The sequence below is a fragment of the Neodiprion fabricii genome, chromosome 3 (genome assembly GCF_021155785.1).
Source record: "Neodiprion fabricii isolate iyNeoFabr1 chromosome 3, iyNeoFabr1.1, whole genome shotgun sequence".
Classification (NCBI taxonomy): Eukaryota; Metazoa; Arthropoda; class Insecta; order Hymenoptera; family Diprionidae; genus Neodiprion; species Neodiprion fabricii.
Genome location: NC_060241.1, coordinates 464,269 through 492,215, shown reverse-complemented (window position 1 = coordinate 492,215; position 27,947 = coordinate 464,269). Strand labels below are relative to the sequence as shown.

General features: G+C 39.1%; 4 protein-coding genes and 1 long non-coding RNA gene across 11 annotated transcripts in view; 3 read left to right on the top strand and 2 right to left on the bottom strand.

Moving 5' to 3' along the window:
• Positions 1 to 9,093, bottom strand: part of LOC124177902 (exostosin-1) — a 36,973-nt gene extending 27,880 nt beyond the window's left edge. The window contains exon 1 of one of the 4 annotated variants that reach the window (XM_046560833.1): positions 8,971 to 9,093. The gene's annotated coding sequence lies outside the window, so the exon portion shown is untranslated. Of the gene's footprint in view, positions 1 to 8,360 lie in introns of all 4 variants that reach the window. The other 3 variants (XM_046560837.1, XM_046560836.1, XM_046560832.1) reach the window with 3 other exon arrangements.
• On the top strand, positions 4,040 to 10,521 carry LOC124177905 (sodium channel protein Nach-like). 3 transcript variants are annotated; one of them, XR_006869688.1, is made up of 6 exons: positions 4,040 to 4,289; positions 6,943 to 7,155; positions 7,266 to 7,568; positions 8,922 to 9,506; positions 9,629 to 9,734; positions 9,824 to 9,840. XR_006869688.1 is itself a non-coding variant. In XM_046560844.1 (6 exons), exons 1-6 carry the CDS (start codon positions 4,129 to 4,131, stop codon positions 9,958 to 9,960), a joined length of 1,509 nt encoding a protein of 502 aa, XP_046416800.1. In that variant the 5' UTR covers positions 4,040 to 4,128; the 3' UTR covers positions 9,961 to 10,521. The 3 variants fall into 3 exon arrangements, 2 of the variants coding, with proteins under 2 accessions (XP_046416800.1, XP_046416801.1); XM_046560844.1 differs by having other exon boundaries at positions 9,625 to 9,734; positions 9,824 to 10,521; XM_046560845.1 differs by lacking the exon at positions 4,040 to 4,289 and adding an exon at positions 5,676 to 5,842 and having other exon boundaries at positions 9,625 to 9,734; positions 9,824 to 10,521.
• Positions 10,522 to 10,524: 3 nt separating this feature from the next.
• On the bottom strand, positions 10,525 to 15,010 carry LOC124177900 (prolyl endopeptidase). Its single transcript, XM_046560829.1, has 13 exons — positions 14,831 to 15,010; positions 14,544 to 14,660; positions 14,175 to 14,398; positions 13,608 to 13,795; positions 13,081 to 13,306; positions 12,727 to 12,886; positions 12,444 to 12,644; positions 12,150 to 12,332; positions 11,948 to 12,061; positions 11,692 to 11,840; positions 11,351 to 11,563; positions 10,914 to 11,241; positions 10,525 to 10,790 (listed from the first exon to the last, which is right to left on the bottom strand). Exons 1-13 carry the CDS (start codon positions 15,008 to 15,010, stop codon positions 10,725 to 10,727), a joined length of 2,349 nt encoding a protein of 782 aa, XP_046416785.1. The 3' UTR covers positions 10,525 to 10,724.
• Positions 15,011 to 15,023: 13 nt separating this feature from the next.
• Positions 15,024 to 16,201, top strand: LOC124177917. The gene is made up of 2 exons (XR_006869689.1): positions 15,024 to 15,160; positions 15,505 to 16,201. It is a non-coding gene; the product is annotated as an uncharacterized LOC124177917 (long non-coding RNA).
• A 1,381-nt stretch (positions 16,202 to 17,582) lies between these two features.
• On the top strand, positions 17,583 to 21,597 carry LOC124177911 (lipoyltransferase 1, mitochondrial). 2 transcript variants are annotated; one of them, XM_046560862.1, is made up of 4 exons: positions 17,583 to 18,436; positions 18,669 to 18,776; positions 20,130 to 20,343; positions 20,784 to 21,597. In XM_046560862.1, the coding sequence occupies exons 1-4, from the start codon at positions 17,909 to 17,911 to the stop codon at positions 21,128 to 21,130; spliced, it is 1,197 nt and encodes a 398-aa protein (XP_046416818.1). In that variant the 5' UTR covers positions 17,583 to 17,908; the 3' UTR covers positions 21,131 to 21,597. The 2 variants fall into 2 exon arrangements, with proteins under 2 accessions (XP_046416818.1, XP_046416817.1); XM_046560861.1 differs by having other exon boundaries at positions 18,666 to 18,776.
• The last annotated feature ends 6,350 nt before the right edge of the window (positions 21,598 to 27,947 follow it).

Here is a 27,947-nt window from a genome sequence, read left to right as displayed (position 1 = left end):
TCCAATCAATTGGACCCCAAGGAACTCAGAAAACGCAGCGAAAAGAGCGTGCGATCAACAGGAGAGAAATGACGAAGGAAAAAGCACCTGCTGAAAAATGTCGAAAACACAGGTTCTCGTTTTTCGGCTCTAACTTTTGATGCGTTGATCGCAGCGTATTGGGACTGCGCCCAATCGATTTCTCTCGCAAAATCACGTCAGAACAGTGCCACAATTAATTTATTGCAGCACTTTTGAAAATCACGAAAATTTTCGCCAAAAAGACAAAGGGGTTAACCATCCTTTTTTCTTTGACCAAAAAATTTTTCGTCTCAGAATTGATTCGTATGACTCTTTTCCGACCAATTGGACCCCAAGGAACTCAGAAAACGCAGCGAAAAGAGCGCGCGATCAACAGGAGAGAAATGACGAAGCAAAAAGCACCTGCTGAAAAATGTCGAAAACACAGGTTCTCGTTTTTCGGCTCTAACTTTTGATGCGTTGATCGCAGCGTATTGGGACTGCGCCCAATCGATTTCTCTCGCAAAATTACGTCAGAATAGTGCCACAATTAATTTATTGCAGCACTTTTGAAAATCACGAAAATTTTCGCCAAAAAGACAAAGGGGTTAACCTTCCTTTTTTTTTGACCAAAAAATTTTTCGTCTCAGAATTCATTCGTATGACTCTTTTCCGACCAATTGGACCCCAAGGAACTCAGAAAACGCAGCGAAAAGAGCGTGGGATCAACAGGAGAGAAATGACGAAGGAAAAAGCACCTGCTGAAAAATGTCGAAAACACAGGTTCTCGTTTTTCGGCTCCAACTTTTGATGCGTTGATCGCAGCGTATTGGGACTGCACCCAATCGATTTCTCTCGCAAAATTACGTCAGAATAGTGCCACAATTAATTTATTGCAGCACTTTTGAAAATCACGAAAATTTTCGCCAAAAAGACAAAGGGGTTAACCTTCCTTTTTTTTTGACCAAAAAATTTTTCGTCTCAGAATTCATTCGTATGACTCTTTTCCGACCAATTGGACCCCAAGGAACTCAGAAAACGCAGCGAAAAGAGCGTGGGATCAACAGGAGAGAAATGACGAAGGAAAAAGCACCTGCTGAAAAATGTCGAAAACACAGGTTCTCGTTTTTCGGCTCTAACTTCTGATGCGTTGATCGCAGCGTATTGGGACTGCGCCCAATCGATTTCTCTCGCAAAATTACGTCGGAATAGGGCCACAATTAATTTATTCCAGCACTTTTGAAAATCGCGAAAATTATGGCCAAAAATACAAAGGGGTTAACCTTCCTTTTTTTTTGACCAAAAAATTTTTCGTCTCAGAATTGATTCGTATGACTCTTTTCCGACCAATTCGACCCCAAGGAACTCAGAAAACGCAGCGAAAAGAGCGTGGGATCAACAGGAGAGAAATGACGAAGGAAAAAGCACCTGCTGAAAAATGTCGAAAACACAGGGTCTCGTTTTTCGGCTCTAACTTTTGATGCGTTGATCGCAGCGTATTGGGACTGCGCCCAATCGATTTCTCTCGCAAAATTACGTCAGAATAGTGCCACAATTAATTTATTGCAGCACTTTTGAAAATCACGAAAATTTTCGCCAAAAAGACAAAGGGGTTAACCTTCCTTTATTTTTGACCAAAAAATTTTTCGTCTCAGAATTCATTCGTATGACTCTTTTCCGACCAATTGGACCCCAAGGAACTCAGAAAACGCAGCGAAAAGAGCGTGGGATCAACAGGAGAGAAATGACGAAGGAAAAAGCACCTGCTGAAAAATGTCGAAAACACAGGTTCTCGTTTTTCGGCTCCAACTTTTGATGCGTTGATCGCAGCGTATTGGGACTGCACCCAATCGATTTCTCTCGCAAAATTACGTCAGAATAGTGCCACAATTAATTTATTGCAGCACTTTTGAAAATCACGAAAATTTTCGCCAAAAAGACAAAGGGGTTAACCTTCCTTTTTTTTTTGACCAAAAAATTTTTCGTCTCAGAATTCATTCGTATGACTCTTTTCCGACCAATTGGACCCCAAGGAACTCAGAAAACGCAGCGAAAAGAGCGTGGGATCAACAGGAGAGAAATGACGAAGGAAAAAGCACCTGCTGAAAAATGTCGAAAACACAGGTTCTCGTTTTTCGGCTCTAACTTCTGATGCGTTGATCGCAGCGTATTGGGACTGCGCCCAATCGATTTCTCTCGCAAAATTACGTCGGAATAGGGCCACAATTAATTTATTCCAGCACTATTGAAAATCGCGAAAATTATGGCCAAAAATACAAAGGGGTTAACCTTCCTTTTTTTTTGACCAAAAAATTTTTCGTCTCAGAATTCATTCGTATGACTCTTTTCCGACCAATTCGACCCCAAGGAACTCAGAAAACGCAGCGAAAAGAGCGTGGGATCAACAGGAGAGAAATGACGAAGGAAAAAGCACCTGCTGAAAAATGTCGAAAACACAGGGTCTCGTTTTTCGGCTCTCACTTTTGATGCGTTGATCGCAGCGTATTGGGACTGCGCCCAATAGATTTCTCTCGCAAAATTACGTCGGAATAGGGCCACAATTAATTTATTCCAGCACTTTTGAAAATCGCGAAAATTATCGCCAAAAATACAAAGGGGTTAACCTTCCTTTTTTTTTTACCAAAAAATTTTTCGTCCCAGAATTCATTCGTATGACTCTTTTCCGATCAATTGGACCCCAAGGAACTCAGAAAACGCAGCGAAAAGAGCGCGCGATCAACAGGAGAGAAATGACGAAGCAAAAAGCACCTGCTGAAAAATGTCGAAAACACAGGTTCTCGTTTTTTTCGCTCTGACTTTTGATGCGTTGATCGCAGCGTATTGGGACTGCGCCCAATCGATTTCTCTCGCAAAATTACGTCGGAATAGTGCCACAATTAATTTATTCCAGCACTTTTGAAAATCGCGAAAATTTTCGCCAAAAATACAAAGGGGTTAACCTTCCTTTATTTTTGACCAAAAAATTTTTCGTCTCAGAATTCATTCGTATGACTCTTTTCCAATCAATTGGACCCCAAGGAACTCAAAAAACGCAGCGAAAAGAGCGTGCGATCAACAGGAGAGAAATGACGAAGGAAAAAGCACCTGCTGAAAAATGTCGAAAACACAGGTTCTCGTTTTTCGGCTCTAACTTTTGATGCGTTGATCGCAGCGTATTGGGACTGCGCCCAATCGATTTCTCTCGCAAAATTACGTCGGAAAAGTGCCAGAAAGAATTTATTGCAGCACTCTTCAAAATCGCGAAAATTTTCGCCAAAAATGCAAAGGGGTTAGCCTTACTTTTTTCTTTATTTTTGGAGCCGAAAATATTGGTCTCAGATTCGATTTGTAAGACTTTTTCCTGACTAATCGGACCACCAGGAACTCAGAAAACGCAGCGAAAAGAGCGCGGGATCAACAGGAGAGAAATTACGAAGGCAATCTTCCGTCTTGCGCCAAAAATGCCTTACTTCTGCTCCGTGGAAAAAATTTTTAGTCTCAGCTTTGATCCATGTGACTTTTTCTTGGTCACCCAGGATTGCAGAAAACCCACTAAACAGACCAATGGAACAAAAGCAGAAAAATGGACGTTATCTTGATATTTTAAAAATTTTCGTCGTAACGCAGTGTGAAAACTCTGGCTTTGACTCATAGTCTTCAAATTACACACCACTGTCAGCGGTATCGGAATTACCACAAATGCATTTGAGATCGAAGGAGTAGAAACGTTCAACTTGAGCATGCTCATGTACTACTTTTCATTCTCACGCATTCATCTCATGTCATATAACATAATAGCCCCTGAATTGCTGGAGTTACGAATCAAGAGTTGATCCCGAGGCGTACGCATATTGCGCATGACTTTTTGTATTTGAAACTTGAGAGTGTGAGCTCAGGCTGAAAAACGTACTCACAGTAGAGTCGATAGCACACGAAATGGAAAATTTGCGAATCATAGCCACGCATATGTCGATATACGCATGTCGCGACGTGTTTGCCACATGATAATGAGGCTATTGATTGACCGTAGGCGTCGAGGCGGTGTCCCTACGGAAGAATCGCATTGTGGAAAAACGTGGGATTCGTAGCGCATTGAAAAGAAAATTTTCACCAATATTCTGGTATACGATGAATAGAATTAAAATATCAAGAGTTCCCCAAGATCTACCAGCTCGACCGAAGCGTATCGGCTACTGGCAAATACTCGTTGACGTATACAATGAATTCGCAGCAGAGACAAGTATCCACGGTCTAAAATACACCACGCAAAGAAAATTAAAGACAGACGGGTTCGTATAATTTTACAATACAACTTTTGCTCATTTTTATTACTTTTTTTCAAATTTAGCCTTGTAGATCTAACACATGTTCTCACTTTTTTATGTTATGCAACTCAGTACAGATATTCCCAAGGTGAAGCCAAATGATCGTTAAATATTTTATACCACGGATCTGACCAACGTCCGGTAGTTTTTCTTATATCATTTCTCAATACCACGTTGATCGTTCAGCCAGTTGCGTAATCTTTGTATAAGTTATACACACGCGATAGCACAGTATCCATAAAACAGTAAATAAATCTAGCATTACTTTGTGCATGTGAGTTTTGCTTTGATTCGTTACGCGTATGAGCACGGCAACGAAAGTAGAGCTTGATCAAATTTTAGACGGAATGACTGTTGACATCTCGGAACGGCGAGACTTGGTCAAATTTAAAATTACAAATTTTAATCAGCAGAACCCGACCGAGATACAGAAATCTTGGTTCAAACGGTATTTGCAGTTTCTGCAGACGTATTATCATTTGTCGCGATTATTATGTGTATGTATGGCAGTTATTATAGTTATTTTATATATGTATACGATGGCCGATTGAAGGTCGTTAAAATTGAGGTCGCATGTGCGACAGATATCTAGTGTATAACTGCTACTGGCAATACTTATACTCTAATATAAATATGCGTATGCGCCCATGATGACGACAAGGAAGCAACGAAGGCAGGTTCTATTCAGGATCAGATGTGTACATTCATTTCATAGGCAACTATACATATTAACTATAATATTCCAGAACTATCGGTACAATAATTGGTAGGGGAGGAGTAACGTAAATATAACAAAAATAACTCACTGAATTGATACGTTAATAGGTTTCTGAATTAATGAGAATCAACTAAATTGTAGAAGATTTGGTCAAGTTGATTTGAATTGATTTGAATTCGTGTCAGAATTATCTGTTCACAGGGGGAAAAAAATGAAGTGGAATTTAAAAAAAAGTGAATTTGAAATTCACCTGTTATTAAAATAAATTATCGAGAATTACGGTGAAAAAACCTGAAATTCATGAATTGAAATGAATCAAGTTGAATTGTAGAAGTTTACCTGAATTGCAAAAATTAATTCGAAATAAAACAAAAGTCAAGTTGAATTTACACGAATCAATTTAAACGAATTGAACTCAAAAAAATGATATTGTCACTCAAATCTTGAGTTATTTTTCCTTCGGACTTAAAGGCTATAATTAGAGGCAGTAGCGGATGCAGCGGCCGATGTTATACCTATACATATACGTATAGATATGTATAGAAGCAGACTGCAATTCACCTCCGCCAATCTTTATACGTAGTTGAATACCCAACACTTGACCCTTGTATGGGTTTGCAACGACAGATGTGCCGCTGGGGGTCGAGACTCCATGTGGCAGACAGATTAGACGCAAGCTTGCTGCTTCTTCCCAAGAGTGGGTTCTGTACATGATGTAGGCGGCTGCTGTACGACTGGTACATATCAAGGGAAGAAATGGAACAGCGCTTCGTGTTGCACATCTGCGCGAGTTGCAAAAGTTATAACCTTGGAATAAATTAATCGTCGAGTTTTGGTACAGCAGGAACTTGTAAAACTTCACCGTAAATCATAACTGCGTCATAGACGCGCGTGTTTAACAATAAGCGATATCTTGCGATTAGTCACCGGTTCCAGGGACCGAGAACAACGGTCGCGGTAGGTGGGAAGAGAAATCAGTTTTAGTCAATATTTCGCTCAAGTAAATATTCGCGTGACTCATGCGTGTATATATCTTTCGCCGAAAGCTTGAAGCGATATCATCGCTTGAAAGTATTCTATTCTTTGACGAAGAAAACTTATCGCGGAAAACCTTTCATAAAAGGGAAGAAAATATATACGTTACAGGCCAAAGGTGTTATATATACACGAACGATTCGGCAGCCTGTTGTTCTTGGGAAGGTAATAGAAAAACGGTTTCAATGTCACCGTTTTAAACGAACAACGAACTTACGTAACGTACATACAGGGTGAGGAAAAAGTACGGAAACCCCTTTCATTCAAAAATAGTGAACCTCGAAGTTTGACTTCAAGATCAACTTTAAAAGCTAATCAGATCGTCTCGACAAAACCTGACAACTTTTGTGCGAACCATCTTCCGTGAGATGCGGATCCTCAAAACTATCCGAGTCATTGTTACCAACCATACTTTCGGCCTTTATTTGACCCGTAGATGTCACGTTGACTCTGGACACACATTTAAACGTAAAATTTTGCGCTCTTTGGGGGTTCCCATTTGAAAAATCAGAGACGAACGCAAAATTACCTTGATGATGATGTTCAAAGTTAAATCAAGGGTCACCATTGAATCTTCTTTTCACCGAACACCGCAAGATTTCTAGGGGTTTCCATACTTTTTCCTCACCCTGTATACGTACAGCGTAAGGCTGCAGGTTCTGGCATACGTTAAATCACAACTAGCTGAAAGATAAAAAAGTGATTAATGTCAAGACTCGTGCACATGATAATGCTTGGGGTTCTGAAGACGATCAAAATAGACTGAATATGAGTACAAATTATACGTGTTATAGAGCAGACCTCTCGTTGACCCGAACGAATCCTTCTACCCTTTCTGACCCAACTTGCTTGCTATTGCAACAGGTTTATTTGGCTAACAATCGTGAGCATATCCATAGTATGCGCCGGGCTGTTGTCCAGCCGCTTCTACGAAAGACATCACGCGGCTAGCATGAGGACGACCGTTGTGAGCACTCAACATCCTGCATGGGACCTTCAATTGCCCGCCGTAACCTTGTGCCACGGCACAATGGCGACGAGACAGAAGTTGGAAAGTTATCTTAACTCGCATGAAACGTGAGTCGCTCCCCCACTAGTCCCTTTTCTATCATATACTATAACAGTTCCCTGATATCCTCCGCAAGTCTCTCGTTTTACAATAAATTCCTGATGCTATAATATTTCAGATTGAAGCCGAAAGATGTTCCGCGGGAGGAATTGATAAACGCCGTGAGACAAGTGAGGAAGGCGATCGAGCCATCGAATACGTTTCCCAGGGAGCTTGAAGTCATGCAAGAGCTCCTAAACTCGAACGCTCTGCAGATTCACGAATTCCTCGAGAAAGTTGGCCCGAACTGTAGCGAATACCTAATCGTGTGCAAAAGGGCGAATCGCGAGGTGCCCTGCAAAAGCTTAATGTCCCCTTCGCTGACCCCTTATGGGCTATGCTGCTCGTTTAACTACCACCACGCCTCATCCGCAAGGAGAAGGTAAACTTTACTCAGGTGCGAATTGATAGGAATGACAAGTTCTTATCGCGGCACGTCAAACCTCAACTTATACTAATCGATTAACCATATCTTTGAGACAGCGGACTGCCCGCTAATGGAGCTCAGAATTGACCCTGGATATCGAAAGATTACATTGAACGTGTATGTAATTACTACGGTCAGAAGTGGGGGGACGAGAAATAGGTAGACACGTAAAATATAAAACAGAGTGTAGGACATATTGTGTCCCCTTTGAATGACGTAAATTTGAAAAAAAGTAAAAAAACGAACACGCGTTAGGAGAGGAAAGGTTGACTGAGCAGAATGATGCTAAACATTATGCAAAATAAGAGAGGAGAGTATACGTAGTGTGATTATTATTACTCAAAAACTATTACACTCGGATGTAATGATGCAATAGTTTTACTAACTAGGAGCCGTTGACAATCAACTTTAGGAGAGAGACGAACAGAGACAGAGAAAGAGAATACACGTGTAAGTGTGTGGCCGGTGCAACTGGAGAGTGGCGAACGAAACCTAAGAAAGACTTGACGGATTGAATTACGCGGAAAGGCCGGCAACGCGTTACTCGGTTATTAATCTGACGCGTGTTGAATACGTGGTAGAATGTACAAGCATTATTTCGCCGACAAGCTGAACGTGTCCGAAAACGCATCAGAGTTTCGAATTAAAGTTACACTCCGAAGAATTGACTATAAAATTAAAAATCGTTGGAGTAAAGCGGAAGTGTGAGAATTTAAATTAGGATTATAGAAATAAAAAACTACATACCGCTCTGAAATCACATTGATGCCCTGAATTTTCTTTATCGTAGATTCAATGCAGGCTATATTCTGTGAATTGTGAACAACGACTGCAGCAATCGGTCAGCAAGGTCTTTATTTTCTTTCTACGTAGCAGGGCAAAGTTCAAAGAGAAACTCATGGAGCGAACTTGAAAGGAAACCGCAACTCTGATTGCGTATTATTTTAGTATATCGTAACAAGAACAAACAAGAAACGGTGAAGTGTAGCACGACGCGTGGCTAAATAAGTGCTTGCACGGACGGAGAGTTGGTTTCGTTTTGCGAATAGCTGTTATTAGTTACAACGAAGCACGGTATTTCCGTTGACGTAATATATCAAGTAATTATTCCCAAGTATATCGACGTAGTGTAAGATTGTTATAAATAGGGCCCGGATTAATATTTATTTATTTAAATTATTTTCAATCCTGATTTGGTTTTCTACACAAAGTTTGATGTTCGGAGAGATATTTCTGTTTTTCAAGTCTATATTACATGTACATATATTGTAATTTTTAATGCAAATGACGCGAACCAACCGAGCGCAGGTTCGCAGCCGAAGAGTCGAAGGATCAGGAACATCACTCAGTGACTTACGGGGCGCGATTTCTTCTCTCATTCCTGATGAACCCGCTGCAGGAGGATCGACTCTCGTCGGCGTTCTACGGCGACGGAATAAAGGTCCTGATCCACGAGCCCCTAAATTACCCGGGTCCCGCGGCTTTGGAATTCGTCGCGCCGTCGGGCCACGAGACGATCGCCAGCGTGAACGGAAATCGACTAACGAGTAGCAGCGAAGTGCTAAGTATCGGGCAGGATGTTAGAAGATGCGTAATTGTGGACGAGTCTTCGCCCCCTTATCGCAAAAGCAACTGTTACGTGTCGTGCCGCGAGCGCATAATCAGGAACATATGTCGGTGTCAGACCTTCTACTCTCTCACTAACGAGCGGGACTTCAAGTTTTGCAATTTTTCCCACATGATATGCCTGTCGAAGAATATGATCGGCTCCAGCTCTCTGAAACCCAGCGACCCCGAGTGTCGGTGCATACCGGAATGCGAGGAGACGAGCTACAGCGTAGAGACGACGACGATACCGCTCAACGCCCCGGAGTTCGCTCCTTCTCCATTCTAGTGAGTGGATTAGCATGGTTGCTCATTTGAATTCGCCGCGCGGAAAAATAATCACATACCTAGTACACGCCTCATGGGGATATATCAATTTTTTTTTCTCCATCTACAATTCAAACAGCAAGGACGTAAACCGAATCCCGAACGCAACTGCGTTGCACATAACGCTCGCCTCGCAAGTGATGACGCTCCAGCGCAGGGACGTAGTTCAATCTTGGATCAATCTACTTTGTGAGTAACTTACGATAAGGCGAAAGGTCTCACGCCTACGCACGTTCTCTAAACTCTTCAAATTCCTGCCCTGCAATATGCTTTTTCAGCTTCCCTGGGGGGAGTGTTCAGTCTCTTCTTGGGCTGCAGTTTCATTTCGCTGGTTGAGATTTTATACTTCTTCTGTATCTGCTTGCCGAACAAACTGAGAATGAGAAGAAATCGCAATCCAACTACTAAAAGGTAATTTACTAGGATTACTGCATCTGGGTATCTGCGAATACTTTTTTCAAGCCTACTATGCAAGGTAGTATTGTAAGTGCAACGAGGATGGAATTCGTGTTATAATCTTACTATCGCCAAGGTACTACTTATGTCAAGTAATCGCGATGTCCAAACCTAACTTCGAGCTTGCAATAATTATTTTGTAACACCGTCACTTTGAATCAACGTTTCTATCTAATCTAACCAATGCTGGTTCGTCTTTATCTAATTTTGATAGATTCGTAGCAGGAAATCAGTATCTGGCACTTAAATCGCTCAGGTACTATCATTTCCTGGAGAATTTATATTTTATTCAATTCCCCAATTATTTCCAAGTATTTCTATGTACCAATAACAATCGCTTTGATATACAGAATAATCATTATTTATACATTTCCCGGTATTGATAAATAAAATTTCACGCAGCATGTATCACGTAAACATGTGTAAACATGTTTTTTTTTTTTCCTTTCATTGTCTGGAAATATATCTGTGTGAAAACTGGTTGGTATTTCATTGAGGTATAATTATTAGCAATAAAAGAGTGTTGATGGAAAATAATAATTTCATTCTTTCATACAGCAAGTCATCATTTATAAAAGTAGCATAGTACTCCCTTGGTTAACGAGTTACATACGTCATGACCTGTTTCATGATCCTCACCCGTTATTCTTCAGAATCAGTTGTGTAGGTTTAAAGTTTAACGTCAATTAATTCTTTCAATACAATTATAATTTACGCACCGTTTCAAGCTTTGAATTTCAAACCAAGCGCCTGAAGAATGAATGATAAAATGTCTGTGCTTTCTTCGATCTGCAAAAGAGGTATAATTGCATCAAATATTGAGCTAGTTTTCTATTATTATTTAAAATGACAGAGTTGTTTCTTTAATCGATTCCGTACAAATTTGCGTAAATTATAGCATTGTCCACTCACCACCTTGGCTGTTGGTTTGCCACCTCCATGTCCAGCTTTGGTCTCTATTCTAGCTAGAATAGGGTTCTCTTGTTGAGGTAATTTTCCCAACTCATTTTGAAGAGTCGCGATGAGTTTAAGGCTATGCAAAGGTACAACTCTATCGTCATGGTCGGCTGTAAGCAACAAAGTTGCTGGATACTGTTGCTCCTTATTTTTCAAACTGACGTTGTGCAGAGGTGAGTATTTCAACAGATTAGAAAAGTGTTTCTCTTCGTCTGAACTACCATAGTCAGACACCCAAGCATATCCGATGGTAAACTTATGAAAGCGCAGCATATCCATCACTCTGAAAGAAAAAACATATTCGTTCAACGAAAAGCAGCAAAATATTACAAGGGATAAGAAGACGATGACTAGCGAAATGAAATTTTTGGTCACGACAAATTGACTCCTACCCGACTTGAGCGATGGCTGCTCCAAATAGATCTGGTCTCTGATTAATACATGCTGCGACCAATAATCCTCCATTGCTGCCACCTTGAATAATCAGTTTTTTCGATGTTGTGTATCCATTACTGATTAAATACTCAGCTGCAGATTGAAAATCGTCAAACACATTTTGTTTGTTTAGGAATCGACCTCCATTATGCCACTTTTCACCATATTCACTGTAAAATTATACACCATCTATGTATATTGTCACAGGAATCTTACATCCGTTCTTACATGTGTCTCCATATCAGTTGCTGTTGTAATGACAATATTATTCACAAAAAAAAATGTCAAATTGTATTACCCGCCACCTCTGATGTTCGGAATCGCAAGCACTCCGTTCATGTGCTGGACAAATACCAGTCTGGTGACGCTGAAGGTTGGTTGAATGCTAACGTTAAATCCACCGTACCCATAGAGAAGAGCAGGCATTGAGCCGTCCAATACGGCACCCTGGAATAGATGGTAAGAAGTTTCCCAAAAAATTTTTAAATAATAAATATTTTCGTCAAAAGTAAGAGGAAACTGCAGATATAAAGAATCAAGAGGTACTTTATTACCTTTTGCATAACAATGAACATGGGCACTTTAGTTCCATCCTTGCTAGTGTAGAAAACTTGTTTAGTCTGATATAAATCTGGATCAAAGTTTTTCACTTTAATATCACGGTGTATCTGAAAATATCAAGTAAATTTGTACTTGTGAGATAACTTGTCTGTCGTACACGCAATAGACCTGTTAGGATACGACTCGACAGTTCACCTTTGGTTCAGCGTCATCTTTCAGGTCCATGGTGTATATTATACCAGGGGTGAGAAAACTCGTGAATTGATAAAATATTTCAGAATATTTTTTGTCACCAGAAAAGCCAACTATCGTTCCGACATCAATTGGGAAAGTACGGAGTAGCTGTCCAGTTTCCAAAGAATATAATTGAAGTACGTTCTGCAAATAAATGTAGTGCCCGTTGTAGTTCAGGTCAGAAAAATAAAAGTAGATAAAACTTTACAAACCGAGTCAATAACGTACACGTTTACAATTTCAATGATTTATTACCTTGACATCTTCGATATAGCAAGCGACAAACTTATTACCGTCCACTGCGCTAGCCCAATCCAAAACGTTATGGGGATCTTCTGGCAATAGTTCGCCCCATTTGGACTGCTCCCAATCATGCAGATCAATTGTTATCAGCTTGTAATTGGGAGAATTTTTATTTGTGCGAAAAACAGCTTTGGATCCCAGATTGGTGATGTACTATGACATAAATTTTGACAATACGTATTGTAGATGGAAAAAGACTATCAATCGTATTAGGATCAATTTCCAGTATACCAACTTCGTAATCAGCATCCAGCTTATCCACAACTTTAGTGAGCGGTAGTTTTCCACTGATTTTAGTTCCCGGCTTCAGTTCTGCGAAATACACTAAATTGTCTTTACAATCCTTCAGGGGCATAACAATCAACCAATTTCCACAATCACTTACTTCTGCGCCACTAAGAAAGGAAGGAATATCTGTTAATTATTCGTCGATAAATAATACCAATGATCAGTGAACCCACTTAGACTTTCTTTACGGTGTACGAAATAAATACTAAGAGCCACACTGTACCAATGAAGCATGTGCGTTAAAAATTTAGGCTTGTTTGCTAGTTACATTAAAATTATTGATCTACAAAATTCCCCTCACATTCTCCACAAGGGCTGATCTGGAAATTCAATAACCAAAATATCCTCGGACTGTGGAGTGCCAACGGAGTGGTAATAGAGCTTTTGATGCTCAATGCCTTGAATTTCTGATCCATCAGTTTTTCCTTTCTGTTCAGGATATCGGCAGTAGAAAATACCCTTGTTATCGTGGGTCCAAGCTATTGGTGAAAACTTGACCTTTTCTAAAACTTCCGGGTATTTTTCGCCTGAAGATAATATCGGTCAAAATTAAATTGCACTTGATGCACATTACTCTATGCTATTGTTAAAACTTTCAAACTTCTATTAATCAGATGTAATAAGGAGGTGCGAAGATCAAAATAGAGGAAATAAAACCAGCGTAAACTGTTGAGCAGTGAAAGACAACCTGATAATAAGTATATGCAAAAGTCTGAAGACCCATGTGAAAACCAAAAGGCGTAAAATCTGTTACAACAGCTACTCAACCTGCTGCTACAGCAAAATAATAGTATTTCTTTTAAGAATCGATGAGCTTGTGTACTGTACCCGTGACTGTGTTAATGAAATGGATCGTTTTCCAATCCGAGCCACTGCTTGAAAGCCCGTAAGCAAAGATACCACCATCTTCGCTAAATTTACTACTACTTATAGCAACAGTTCCATCTTGGGACAGAGTATTAGGATCTAGAAATACGCTTGGCTCTGCGTCTATTGAGCTTTGCACGTATAGGACGCTGTAAATGGACAATTTTATTGTCTTACTTATAACATGATCGGTCAGGCAACAACTATAACAATGTGACCTTGCGAGATTCATATTCTGATAAACTGAGATCTAATATTCAAGATCAAGTGTTAAAAAATTACATTTTGTAACGACAAAGTATACAAGTGGCAACGATTGAGCATAGTTTGAATATAAAACAATATTTCATCGGCGAACAATGATTTTTTTCACACAAGAGAAAACAACAATACAAAAAATGACATTAACCAAAGCTAAGTCAACTTAGATAAGATGTTGCATGTATAGTACATATAACTGAGAATTTTTACACATCACGAGTATTTGATACTATAGTTTACAATAAGCATACGCAAACTAAGGCAAACCTCTGATTTTGTAATCCGGTATTTTTGTAGAAGTAATATTTTTCTCCGTGCTTAGCAGGGCAGGAATACTTTGGAAAATCCCAAAGCTGTTTCAAACGATCATGTATATTTTCACGTACTGGACAAGCGTCTAAATATGGCCTTGTTATAGCATTTTGAGCTTCTACGAAGGCTTTAGTCTCCTCCGAGTCTGGATCTTCCAGCCATCTGTACGGATCTACAATCTGTAAAAAAAAATGTTTTCAGTCTGGAAGAAGGTAAGGATAACGGACGTTGAATACTAGTCGTGAAAAGAGGAAGAATCATACGCATGATGGATCAAATAACTACTATTGCACAAGAAAAGTGTAGGGTATTGAAGAACCTAACCTTAGTTCCGTGATAATCGTCGACGATACTTTCGTCACGACGAGCTTCGGGATATGAAAACTTTGTCATGATTTTACAATCACGTCGTTCAGTGTACGATGTAAAGTCAGGTTTCACCTGCCGGTATAAAAATTTCATAAATTTCTGCGTTCCCCTTTAATAAGAAAGTGAGTACCGTTACCACGCAACAGTGGAGCAGCAGTTTTCGATGTTCGAAACTGCTGAAAATAAGGTTAGGTATATCTAACAAGTTACATCTGACAATAGTAAAAATGGTACTTATGTACCGGCGAATAGAGCCTATCTGCTTTCGCGATATGCAGGGATCGTAAGTGATTCCAGCTAACTAGGGCGGCCTCTGCTCTTCTATTTATAGCTGTACCGATACTACTTTTTATAAAGACTCGTGTACGCGACAATAAACACTTAATCCCATCGGCGGCCGGCAGCTGGAGCGGGGCGACCATCGCGAACGGGAATTAATCACTTTTCGCGTACATCGATGCGCACATACTTGTGTGTAGGATATCAGATGAACCGAGCACGGAGTAAAATCTCTGCAATCAGCAATGAGGATCCTATCTTCGTTAATTGAAGCGTATTGCCCTTGTTCTACAGTACGTGGTACCCTGGTGAAAATTTCAACTACTACGAATTTTTACAGAAATTGGAACATATATTATTTTTTACAAAATTGTAAATATGCGTAGTTTTTCGTAAGGAATTGTTAACTTTCGTTAAAAATTCTACCAGCTTGTAGAATTTTTACTGAAAAGGTAGAAATTTTCTTGAAAATCTACAAATTTTTATGACAAAATATGCATATTTATTATTTTTTATGAAAACAATTTTTTGACGCTAAATGTCCCGATTTCCCTAAAAACACGTAGAAAATCGTTGCAAATGCATACGACTCATAGCGCAGCGAGAAACGTAATTCGTATAGTTTCTTCACCTACAGGATAACGGCTATGAAACTCACCTCAGACAACACCAATCAACACGAATTTTGAGCATGATCTGAATCAACGCTTCCTCATCACATCGAGGCGAAAACATCAGTAATAAAACAAAACATGGCAAAAAAAAAAAAAAAGTAATTCCGAATGAGGATGGGGCGAAACGATACGGAAGAAAAGGCTAGCGCTGATAACGCACTAGCAGTCGGGTACCCGATGATATTGCGTAACGCCCCGCGATTATGGTATCCCTCCATTAAATTACAATCTGTTACATTTTGATTGTACTTATACTGTACGCAAATTTTAGATAAAATCAGGCTAGTGGAAGGGATAAAATTATACTCCTATACGTGAAAATGATGTATAATTATTATAAAAATCAGCTGCAGAATAGGTAAATCTTTCTTTAAAGGTAGTACGTATGCATGTTTAATACATGTTTAATACTAGCAGCCCGTCGCGCGCGGCTCCGTTCGCTAATATTTTCAAATGCTTATCGTGACAAAATTATTAGACTTTTTGAGCCGAGACGTTGGAAACTCTTGATCATGAATTTCTTCTGTCTGTCAGAGTTCATTCGGCGTTCGCACAAGTGTGTGATCCTCTTCCGACTTGGCTTGCAAACATCGTTATATCGTCAAAAGTATTGATCTCGTTGTAACGACATACAGCCTAAAACCTACCCAAACGTTGCACCTATCTACAGAAAAAAAAGAATCAAAACTGGTTCACTAACTTTTGGAGTTATAAGCGAACATACGGACAGATAGACATTTTTATTGTATACATATTATATGTAGATAAGAGATGTAGAAACGAAGAAGATGAAAATATACGCGTATATGTACACCGAAGAATCTCGTTGGCATGTAAACATTTGTACGTGTGGTAAATTGCGAGAGATTACTGGGGTAGACAGTATCGCAATTTACATAGACGGACGTGTAGCTGTCTCATTTTATCGCTTTGCATGCGCTCGTCTCTGTGGCCTTTGGCACGCATTTGGTTCCCGCACCTCGGAGTTGAGCCCCCCGCGAAAGTTCCGCGCAGTGTTGCCAGATTAGGAGAACTCCTCCTAAATTTTGGAGGATTGAAAGCTTCCGGAGAAAAAAACATGAAGAAAAAATATCGAGGATTCGCTCGTCAACTTTGCAGTTTTTACTGCCTTTGTTTGTTATTATTCTGTGCGACAAGTACGGTGTGCGAAAGACAAGTTCTGTCGGTATAGCAAATGCCAGAATTGCTGGTAGGGTTGAGCATTTCAGATAGAGCGGGCAGCTTATACCGAAAAGTGGATTTTATTTTTACGTACCAATTATACACGTCGTATTGTGCGAACATCGTTTAAGGTCGTTTTGTCGGTTAAAAACTAAAGCAAGATGTAGGAGAATCTCGGAGGATTTTAAAGTTATCCTGGGAGATTAGTGCGACAGCAATCTGGCAACACTGGTAATCATCCGCGGGGTGTTCGAACGCGCCGCGTTGTGTCGAATGGCACAAAAAATGAAGCAGAGTCGAACGCAGATTCCCATTGCGGTTGCGCAGCGGCCACGCGCAAATCAGCTGCACTTTGCGCCCTGTGTTCGTGCTCCACGAGCGAACCTAGATAACCTCTTTAAACGGCTCCGCCCACAGGGCAGGTTAATATAACGGAGATCGAAAGGAGCTGAGAATACATTATACATGTGAGAGTTCGAAAAGCAAGGAGCGAATCTGCCGACGGCAGAAAATCCACGTTCTAAACGACAAAGAGGAACTTGGTTCTTCGCGCAAAGCCCGAGGAGCGTTATTCTGGGATTCCTGGGACATTGACGCCGGCGCTCGTCACAGATCGCGGATCGATCTATCGAATTAAGGAGTTCCTACCGACGCTTCGTTGCTTCCTACCTTCAATCTGTCAGCACACGGAGGAATGCAAAAGGATTGCCGAGACTGTCTGGGTATCAGGTACCGTATCAATACGTTGGACCAAACCTGGAAGTGGCTGCACCAAACCATAGCCCTGCATGATTACCTGATCGCAATAACGGCCACCCAGTCGGACGTATCACCTGCGCCCTGCGGCTGCTAGGTCTGCGCAAATCCATCATCACTGCCCCAATCATCCATCCTACATCTCTGCGCGGACCTTGGATTCATCGCTGTGAACGCCAGCAAATCATATAAATACACTGTACTCGTACAACCCCTCAAAGACTAAGCTGATCTAAAGCCCAAAAAGACTGAAAATATATAAATAAATAAACAAATAAATAAATAAATAAATAAACAAACAAATAAACAAGTCAATAATTAATACAACATAAAGAAGATGTTTATAAGTACAACCTGACACGTGATCAAGTCTAAGTAAATAATAATAAAGAGTATTGGTGTAAGAGAAATTCGGACAAAGAAACAAACATGAGCTTCGTCATAAAAAACGGAGCAGCCGCTGCAAGATCTGTGAGGCTGGTCGGTAACTTGATCAACGTTTGCGGCTCGTCGGTTCGTTGCGCTTCTACTCAATCTGGGAATGACATTTCCGAAGATGCGATACGAAAATCTGTATACATTTCGCAGTCCACCGATATATTCACAAATCTAGCCCTGGAGGATTGGTTCTATCGCAACTATGACTTCGCCGATAATCACATACTACTTTTATGGAGAAACGAGCCGTGTGTAGTCGTAGGGAGACATCAAAATCCTTGGCTGGAGTCCAACATGGCAGCGATAGACGAAAATGGAATATCTTTGGCAAGACGCAACAGCGGAGGTGGCACGGTTTACCACGATATGGGCAATCTTAATTTGTCCTTTTTCACCCCGCGTCAACGGTACAATCGTCGTTACAACCTGGATGTCATTTGCAGAGCATTGTACAGACAGTGGGGCATCAAGGCTAACGTTAACAAGCGCGAGGATGTCGTCGTTGACGGTGAATTCAAGGTACGATACTTCTGGCTGGAAACAAAAAAGCCTAAACAAATGAAAAACATATATCATTCGCTACATCTTTGTATATAATTGGAAGTTCTTATATGGAAGATTTTTTCAGCAGCTAATTCTGACCCTCGATTTGTACTCATTTCTTTTCCATTTCGAAACTATAAACAGCTATAGCTATGTTTTTTCCAATTATTTATGTTTCCCTGTTTCATTCCCAAAATTATTTTAGCAGGTTTCTGGCTCCGCTGCCAAACTGGGAAGGCCTAATGCTTATCACCATTGTACATTGCTGGTGAACGTGAACAAGCCCAACTTGAGTTTGGCCCTTGAGAAAAAAGAGGTAAAATTAATATTAAAATATTTAATTTATAACAAATATGTGCAAATTGTTGAGGACAAATACCAGTTGCAATAATTTATATTGATATTTGCAGTCGACAGTTTTTCAGAAATCCTACTACTCGCAGCTTCTTATTGACTTTCAGCAAAGAACATATTCTTCATAACATGACATACATTATCAATAAACTCTGACCCACTGATTATTGTGTTATATCGTAACGACGCAGAGCAGGTTTAGAATCCCGCAACTATTTCATAGTAGATATGCAGGCCAAAGCTATTTGTGCTCATAGAATTCTAGAAACAACCGAAATAAAACTGAATGGATTCAAAACCGAGCGCCTCACGTTTCACTTCGTCACGAAAATATCTGCTACACCGTTCAAGCTGATCTAATCACGATTTGTTATATCTTTCGAGTAAAATTTCTAGATGTTTAAAGAAAATTTGATTTACTTGATCTGGGTGTCGTTGAATGTGAATCTATTCCTTCAGGGGTATTGTGATTGATCAATTTCTCAATATTAACTTCATCTTTTTTAGTGTTAAAATTGGTCGAGAAAACTCGTACTCTATTTATATACAAGGTTGAATTGCCTTCACAGGCATATTTTAAAAATATTTTCTGACTCCAAGTGTAAAATCAACAGTCGTTTCACGTAAAAGGTCAACTTGTAGTTGGTACATTATGTATAATGATACTTTGTAATAATTCTTGCTATGTATGTACGCAACTCTGCTCTTAAAATTAGTCAAGTCTTACATAATACACGAAAGAATAATTAGACCTACGAACAGCTGTTAGATGGTTATCTCTGAACTTGCAAAGACCGTTGAATAAACAACATGATCCTGTGTCTAGACCGTGGTGAAACTTTTGGTCAGAAAATGAAATAAAAGTGGAAAAAAGTGTGCTGCGATTACAATTTATCACGTACGCATATGTTATCTTTACACTGTTTTGTCTCTACTTAAGTAAACACAGTTGTAGTTCTGCTTTATAAATTTCAATGCCTTCCAAGTGCTAATGTTGTTGAGCCTTTGCTAACAAATTGTTACATTTCCATATTCTCGGTGAAAAGCTGATGTTACAAATTCAAGGTGTTCGTTGATGCGGGAATGTGGAAGATTTGGAATGATTGTTATTGCGTTGGCGAGATCTTACCTAAATTGTCCTACAATAAAGAAATGTTCTTCGACTAGTTAGAAATCTTGGTCGCGTTTATTGCTCATTTTTATGATTCTCATGCTTTATGTCCTGAGTGAAATTCCAAATTCCATTACAGATATTTGCCTGTTACTATAATTTACTTTGTAACAATCTTTTATATCGTTTATTACTTGGTTGCAGAAAGGAATAACAACAAACGCGACAGAGTCTGTCCGTTCTTTTGTGAAGAATTTAACCGACATCAACATGCACATTCATCCAGATAACTTACTCAGCGCTATAGGCTGGGAATATCTCAGAACGCGAGCAGTGACCTTAGAGGATGGGGGCCAAGATCTGGTACAGCAACAAAAAGGGTTTCAGATGATCAATCCCACTGAGGATTGGTTTCCAGGTACAACGGAATCTCAAGTTTTCCTTATCACGAATGAAACTGGCAGGCAAACGGATCTTTAGAGTATCAAGCTCCTCATACATTAATGCTGCTGGGCCAACAAATTCGTTTCAACTTTATATAACAATAATTCCTTGGGTATTGCGAGCCAACCAATGTAGTCTAAAGTAGGCAATAACAGAAAATTGAAAGATAGAGTTGCCGGTTGTTTCTCAAATAAAGACAAGTTAAATATATCACAGCACATAACAAGAGAGACACTGAATTGCCTATTACCAAAATTCTACTTTATCTTGTGAAATCTTATTGTTAATAAATGACAGATATCGCCACCTGACGCTCTATAAGTATGTATTCGTCTTGGACGAAAAATCACGGCAATCCCTTAATCTTGATCTTATGAAAATAATATAGACGGGCAAAATTTATCTCCCTTTCAGGTATAACAATGCTACGCGACGAATTTGCTTCGTGGGAATGGACTTTCGGAAAGACACCGAAATTCAGCGTAACCCAACAACTGGAGCTGTCAACGATACACGGAGAGGTGCACGAGCTGACATTGACATTGGACATTGAGAATGGTATCGTCGAAGAGATTAAGATGAGCCTACCGACTAGCTTGAAGGTAGCGAATTTTCGCGAAGACGCCAGCGTCGTGACTAGCTTAAAAGGTTCACGATATTCCGAGGATACGGTAAACAGAGTTGCTAAAGCTATTGGTTGTAAAAAAATAAGGCAATTACCGCAATCGATGAATATGAGCAACATGGCTGCATCTCAGTAATAATAGTTTGCCTCAGAATGTCTATATTGTACTGGTTACATAGGTAATAACAAAAATAAAAATGTACACAGTAACCATCGGAACAATGTTGTTTCTTCCAAGGGTCAAGGAACTGATTCGTTGTAAATATTGTGAATGATTAAGTATTGATCTACTTTACCGATTAGTGGGTTCTCCTTGCGATTACGATTATTTCAAAGTATTTTTGTCATATCTGTATAACTAATTCGGGCCTATGACGAACATGCTAATTTATTAAACTGCATAATCATTAAATTCGTTTATTCGTCCGACAGTGGATTTTATATCAATCGTTATTTTGCTACTTGATTATTAAATGATATATTAGAGTTGTTCGACAAGTTTCGCTGTATAATATTAGCAGGAGTTCATGTATAATGATTTAGTGTATCGTATTTGCAATAATATTACGTATGTTATGACAATAATAAATATATTTACCTAAACCGTGCAGGTATTCTTTTTTTCAACGAAAACAAAATGTGGGAATAGCTAAACTCTTTTCATCCACCTGCGTTACGCACGAGGTAACTGTTTGGAATACCGGACTCTATAAGAATATGACGGTAAATTTTTCCACGTAAAGAAGTTATGGCTTACACAAGAAAAACAAATTTTCAATCGAAAACTGCCGGATTCAAATGTCGGAATTCCTAATACGTATATCGATGGCTTGTAACTCTGCGGTTCCTCGACTACATTATCATTTCCCACTCGTGGATATATCATTAAAGTGATGCAATGGTGATAATCAGAGTTTGCACGTCAGTCACCCGAAGATTAACTCTTCGTGTTTTTGAGGTCGGCCACGAAGAAAGCCATTCATTTTTATTCCTATATACGGGCATAGATACAACGGGTGGCAGCTGTTGTACCACCGAGTAACGATGAATAATTAATTAGAAAAGGTTACGAATCAGTTGGGACTACAAAAAAAAAAAATAAATTAATACCTTTTGTCGGGAAACACCTTTCCAGCTTGTTTCGCTTTATCAAACCCGATTGCTGCTGCGTAAATACACGAATACGTACAAAGAAAACACGGTAGATTGATGACACGAATAAAAGAGGCGTGAATACAGATGCGAAGACGCTGAATAGACATTACCATTACGGGCAATATCAATGAATTTAAAGCACAAGCGTCAACCCTAGTAAGATCTTATCAGAGGTCGAAATTAGTTACGTTAACGTAAGGAAGTATTGGGGAAATATTCGTTATTGGGCAACTTTAGAATAACTTTCGGAAAGATCGCTTGTCGGAGTATCAGTATGTTTCCTTTATTATGCTTTACTAAATTTACGCGATTCTAAAGGTGCGGAATGACTATTTTTAATGAACACGCATCGTTATGGTGATGTTACTAACTTCAACCTCGTGATTTTATGCGCTACGTGACATACATGACTACAAAAATACTCTGCGTTTTGAATCGATGGACAGACATATAATTTACATGCATACTGAAATTATACATATAGTTCGAAAATTTATTGCATTTGGTAGTAGCATGTCTCGTTATAAATTTCTTGTCAAATTCAGAGTATGTAAAAACGATTCCAAAGAACGTTCTGAATGAAGAATGAATAAAAAAAAATAAAATAAAATAAGGAAACCAGGAAGCACTTGCAGATCCTGAAAAAAGAGGTATAAAAAAGACAATTAATAGTAATGAAAATAAAAAGTTTCACTTGCAGTAAAATTCAATCATATAATCATCAGCTTTACTTGCGTGTGAACAAACGTTTGAAATGAATATAAACAAAAACTCGACATTTGACTTATCAAAAGTAATTAAACCCTAACTTCCTAACTAATCGTCAGCCATAACGACGCTTCGAACGAGGATAAATAACCAATTAATATGTTACTTCTTTCTGAAAACTGAAATGAGATATTATCTTCTTTGATAATACCTGGTTTAACGAATCGTTAAACTTTCGATTCCAACCTGCACCCTTACAATTGATTGCGCGTCGCGCGTCGTATCTGGATATCGATATTCGAAGCCTCTACTCGGAAACTAATTGGGACACTAATTGCCGCATACGTATACATAGTTATATGTTTGTATAAATGAAGAAAATACGTGAGAAATCGTGTACGAAAAACAGTTCAACATCGTAGTTCACCCAACCTTGGCTGTATATTTATCTATAAAAATATAACGACATGATTTTAATGTGAATTTTTATTCACTCCTATTTCATTGGCTATTATATTATAGGTACAATAACATGCTTTTCCTCGATATTCCTGTGATCAATGAAATTCATGTAGTCAGTAGAAAACAATTTTATTCTTCATTCTTCCGTATAATTTTTCGCCAACGTGACTACTGTCACGCTATCCTCAACCCAATGACAAAAGCGAGCAGTTTTAAGGCCGAGAAAACGACACCGAACCTCCTTGATGATCGGTTTATCCGTACGTTGCTCCCTTGCAGTCGATTAGAAGAGAGTATCATTGATGTAAAAAATAATATATGCATATATAAACGTCTAGTCAGGCCTCTCAAGCAACGCGCCCCTCAAGGTTCCAATCAAAGTCCAATCCTTCAAAAAGTCAACAACGTCGGTCAGATAAACGGAAGTGATGTAGGCAGGCCAATGTGCGAGTGAAACGGATCACTTTGCAAAGCCTTGATACCACGTACATGGTATGCAATCCTGATTATCCGAAACTCGCAGCGGTGATGTATAGTAATTAATTGATAATGAAACTTCAAATCTCCGGGGTTAGTAACGTTAATTGTGACATGAAAATCAATGACGAATGAGAAGAGGCACAATTTCTACCTTGAATAAAGCTTATAGGTATGTATCTGGTTACAAAAGAAGAGAAATAATCGGTAAAAATGTATTTCATAGTTTAGTGAACGGCAGACCTTCGCCCACTCGGCGGCAACCTTAAAAAAATATCACGTATAATACACATATACAGGTATCATTAATCAACGAGAGGGCATCGACCATTTGGCGGAAAAATTTCATCTCAACATATCATATCTTTACATTATGTAGGTATATTTTCACGCCCGTTGGACGACGAATAATGTACTTGAAAGAAACGTGAAAAATATTTGAGAAAATTTTCAATATATTACACAACGTGCGGTACGTATAAATACGCGATACATTCGACTGCGGAGTTCAGGGTTTACCCTAACGTTCCTAAAACAGCTCACCGTGAACATGTTCGACCGAAGGTTATGCATATCATATACCTGGTAGCTTGTTCGACGAGATTCCCACCGTACGTAGCGAGAAAGTGTACACAGGTAGGTTATATCCATGTATGCACTTGTACGTGTAATACATTGGGTCACGGCTTTCCACAATTACAGTCCTTGTCTAGCTTCTACGTTCTACCCAAAGTTAAATTCTGACTCGACAAGCCGGGGGTCAAGTCCCGCACAGACGGGTATAAGAAGATTATCGTGATTATTGCACTAGCTGACAGTAAGCCGTAACGAAATAACAAATATATAGGCTCAAATCCCGAAAGTCGTTGTAAATATAAGAAAATAGTCATGGTTTCCCCAATGTTTCGTTGCGATAACTTTACTAACTTTAACCGCGTACCACAGGAGATGGTTAATTAAGGAGTGTCCTGGTCGATTTCGACGTTGACGTATTGTATGTAGGTGGGGATTCTCACAAGGAAGGTATCCTAGGTAGATCTCCCCGATTCGACTTCTTTTGTAATATGTTATAGTAGACTGAAAACTAAGCGACACGTATTTTTTTAGTATCTGCCATTAAGCTCTTTAAGGGGGTGAAACCAGCCTCTGAAGCAAGGCGTGTCAAGTCAGTTAGGGACCATTTTATTCAAGTGTAGTTAAATGAAAATCGGAATAATCAAGAGCCAAGATGCGTTGGCGACCTGTTGCTGGAGAAGGTGGCGGCAAAGAGGAAGACCGTGATGAATTGAAAAGTGAGAAGGACGACTCGGTGTCATGACGAATTCTAGGGGAGAAGGGACACGGAGGAACTGACGTCGTCAGTCGTCGGTAAAAAAAAAACAATATTAACACATTTCCATTTGACGCAGAAACAAAGAAATGGGACGAATGGATTCTAGAAAATCCCAAAGGTAAACCCGTAGAATTCATGCCATTTCTTTATTTCTGCCTCGAACGAAAACGTCTTGGAGTGTTTTTGTTAAGAATTGCGTATAGGATAGGGCTGTTGCGCTTTTTTCGCGCTTCAGATACCTGAACTTCGATATCTGGAGATACATACGACAACGTCGAAATGAAGTAAGGCATTCCCTAAATGTATATGTATAATATACCTATGTAAATACACAGAGATAAAAATCTAGCGTGTTTAGGTGAAATACGCAAACAGAGCGTGTCGCTGTTACGTTATCATAGAAACGATTGTTGTTATTGTTGTTGTTGTTGTTGTTGTTGTTGTTATTGATATTTTGTCAGTTCAGTGAACGTGATATAGTGGTGAAACTTACAGGTCCGTAAGCGCGTTAATTAAGCATGTATACCGTATGAGGAAATACCGGCGCCGTTATCATTAACGTGAGTCGACAGGCACTCAGGCATTCGCAGATGTTTAAGGATGATATAATTGTACCTAGCCGTATAATTTCGATACATACGTCAATGGCTGCTCTGTGGCGGAAATTAATCGCAAGTATATTATACATACGTATAGTTATCTCATTCGGGATGCTGCTAGACGAGTTTTCGAGATATTCTGATCTTTTTCATATACTACGTCGCATCAACTCACACGTAACAGCTCGTATAACCCACGCGTGGTGTTTATAAGATAGTCACCGTAGTAGATCGTTATCACGGTAGTTCCCCATTGCATTATACGTCAGCAGCAATATTGTAGTATACACATAAATATCTATATATATGTGTACATATTTTTTTTTTCAGTGCGAATCCCTCGTAAAACTGTTGTTCACGATGAAAAAAAAAATCCCCTGAAAATTTGATCTCGATCGGATAAGATTTATAGGTTCCCCTTTCGAGTTTTCGTTTTTACATTGACATAACACGTAAAAAAAATGCTCACCTCAACTCCCCGTCTATTTCGCGTGAAAATATAGAAGAAAATGAAAAATATCAAGAGACCATTTTTGTAGGCGACAATATTTTATCTATAATATATTAAATCTTATCCGATCGAGAAAAAATTTTTAAGGGATTTTTTTTTTTACATCATCGGCACTGAAATAAAAACACTTGTTTTGGTGAGCCACTCTAATATATATATTATTAGATATTAACCATCTCATCTGACAATCAGACTACAACACTTGGAATATTCTCGACTGGCCACGCCTGTAACACGGGTTATGTCTATTACATATACATACCTATATACATTTATATAGATATATCTGTATGCCTATAACGCGTCGTTAGACGAATTTGTCGTGACGTACATGGGCTACCGTCGCACGATCGGCGGTTAATTACAGTATTACATGCCCATAAGCACCTGCATTTAAGGTATACAAGCAGCATGGTATGTTTAATGAAAGAAAAGACGCGGCATGCGGTTGCAATAGCGTTTCTTCACTCTAAATTACTTCTCGAGATTATGAAACTATATACATATACATGTTACATACACACGCACGGGCACGCACAGGCCGTATATACCATATTTCTATACATTATGCCCGATATACGTCGCGTGTCTAATGGCATGAGGTCGGAAGCACCGTTTTGTGGCTCTTTGCTGTTGAAAAAAGCAAAAGGGCGTATGTTGTTGTTTTTTTTTTTTTTTTTTTTTTTTCTTTCTTTTTATTGTGTATCTAAGCTTGAAACATAAAAGTATGGTCGGAAACGTTGAAATTGAATATCGGTTTAATTAAGAGCAAAATAGCAAAAGAGCAAATTGACGATTTGGATAATCAACGTTCAGAAAATCGACATCCTCATTCTATAACTTTGTTTGTTTCAATTTTTTGTGCATTCTAGTAGGCTTTAAAGCGTTTGCATATTGAAAAAAAAATTGCAGTTACAATCTTCTGTCTTTATCTTCGAGCATTTTATTCCAAGACTTCTGAATTTTTACAGATTTCCATTTATCCACGCGTCTTGATTGGCTTTCAGAGCATTTGCAAAAATAAGACATGGCGGTTACGAGTTTCTGTTTTGATCTTTTATTAATGCATACTTATTAATGGAAAAAGGTTGCATCTGCCTAACATATGACCTTTTGCCTTTATTTTTTCAAGCGTTTGATTTCAATTGAATTATACGTTTTGAACATTTTCCGAGCTAATGGTGAAAAAAAAAAGTGACACGTCATTTTGCTACTAAACTCACATTTTTGGTTGGTACCGCCTTACGCCGTTAGACAGGCGATGTAACTATGTATGATATATTTAAAAGACAAAACTTTCGTTTTTCACGTATATTTTTTCTTACAACAATATTACATTATATTACGATATTATATGCAGTATAACGAAACAAAATCTTACAGAGCAATATATTATATTCTACAGGGTGTACCTCGTTTCCGTCGAATCAAAGAAAGGGCAAAAGAGACGAAGCTGAAGTTGGTAACGTTACTTTCACGGAACATCAGCGAAAACTTCATTAATTGTTCAATTTTAGAATAATTTTCAACAAGCTGTCTTTGCAAAATATGAATCTGTGTTGTTTTTTGTGGTTTACTAAATTACCGACAGTGCCGTAGGTATGAAGTAACAATTTTTCCTAATCACGCATCGTTACAATAACGTTACTAACTTCAACCGGCTCGTCAAGAGAGAGAGAGAGAGAGAGAGAGAGAGAGAGAGAGAGAG

What these genes read in the sequence shown, in the direction of transcription:
- LOC124177905 (XM_046560844.1), top strand. Translation starts at nt 4,129, where the DNA reads ATGAATAGAATTAAAATATCAAGAGTTCCCCAAGATCTACCAGCTCGA. An exon ending in AGAAAATTAAAGACAGACGG is followed by an intron (nt 4,290 to 6,942) that starts GTTCGTATAATT and finishes CTATTGCAACAG; the next exon opens with GTTTATTTGGCTAACAATCG. An exon ending in GCCTCATCCGCAAGGAGAAG is followed by an intron (nt 7,569 to 8,921) that starts GTAAACTTTACT and finishes AACCGAGCGCAG; the next exon opens with GTTCGCAGCCGAAGAGTCGA.
- LOC124177900 (XM_046560829.1), bottom strand. Translation starts at nt 15,010, where the DNA reads ATGGTCGCCCCGCTCCAGCTGCCGGCCGCCGATGGGATTAAGTGTTTA. An exon ending in GCTATATCGAAGATGTCAAG is followed by an intron (nt 12,333 to 12,443) that starts GTAATAAATCAT and finishes ATTTATTTGCAG; the next exon opens with AACGTACTTCAATTATATTC. An exon ending in GCAAACCAACAGCCAAGGTG is followed by an intron (nt 10,791 to 10,913) that starts GTGAGTGGACAA and finishes CCTCTTTTGCAG; the next exon opens with ATCGAAGAAAGCACAGACAT.
- LOC124177911 (XM_046560861.1), top strand. Translation starts at nt 17,909, where the DNA reads ATGAGCTTCGTCATAAAAAACGGAGCAGCCGCTGCAAGATCTGTGAGG. An exon ending in TCGTTGACGGTGAATTCAAG is followed by an intron (nt 18,437 to 18,665) that starts GTACGATACTTC and finishes AAATTATTTTAG; the next exon opens with CAGGTTTCTGGCTCCGCTGC. An exon ending in TGGCCCTTGAGAAAAAAGAG is followed by an intron (nt 18,777 to 20,129) that starts GTAAAATTAATA and finishes ACTTGGTTGCAG; the next exon opens with AAAGGAATAACAACAAACGC.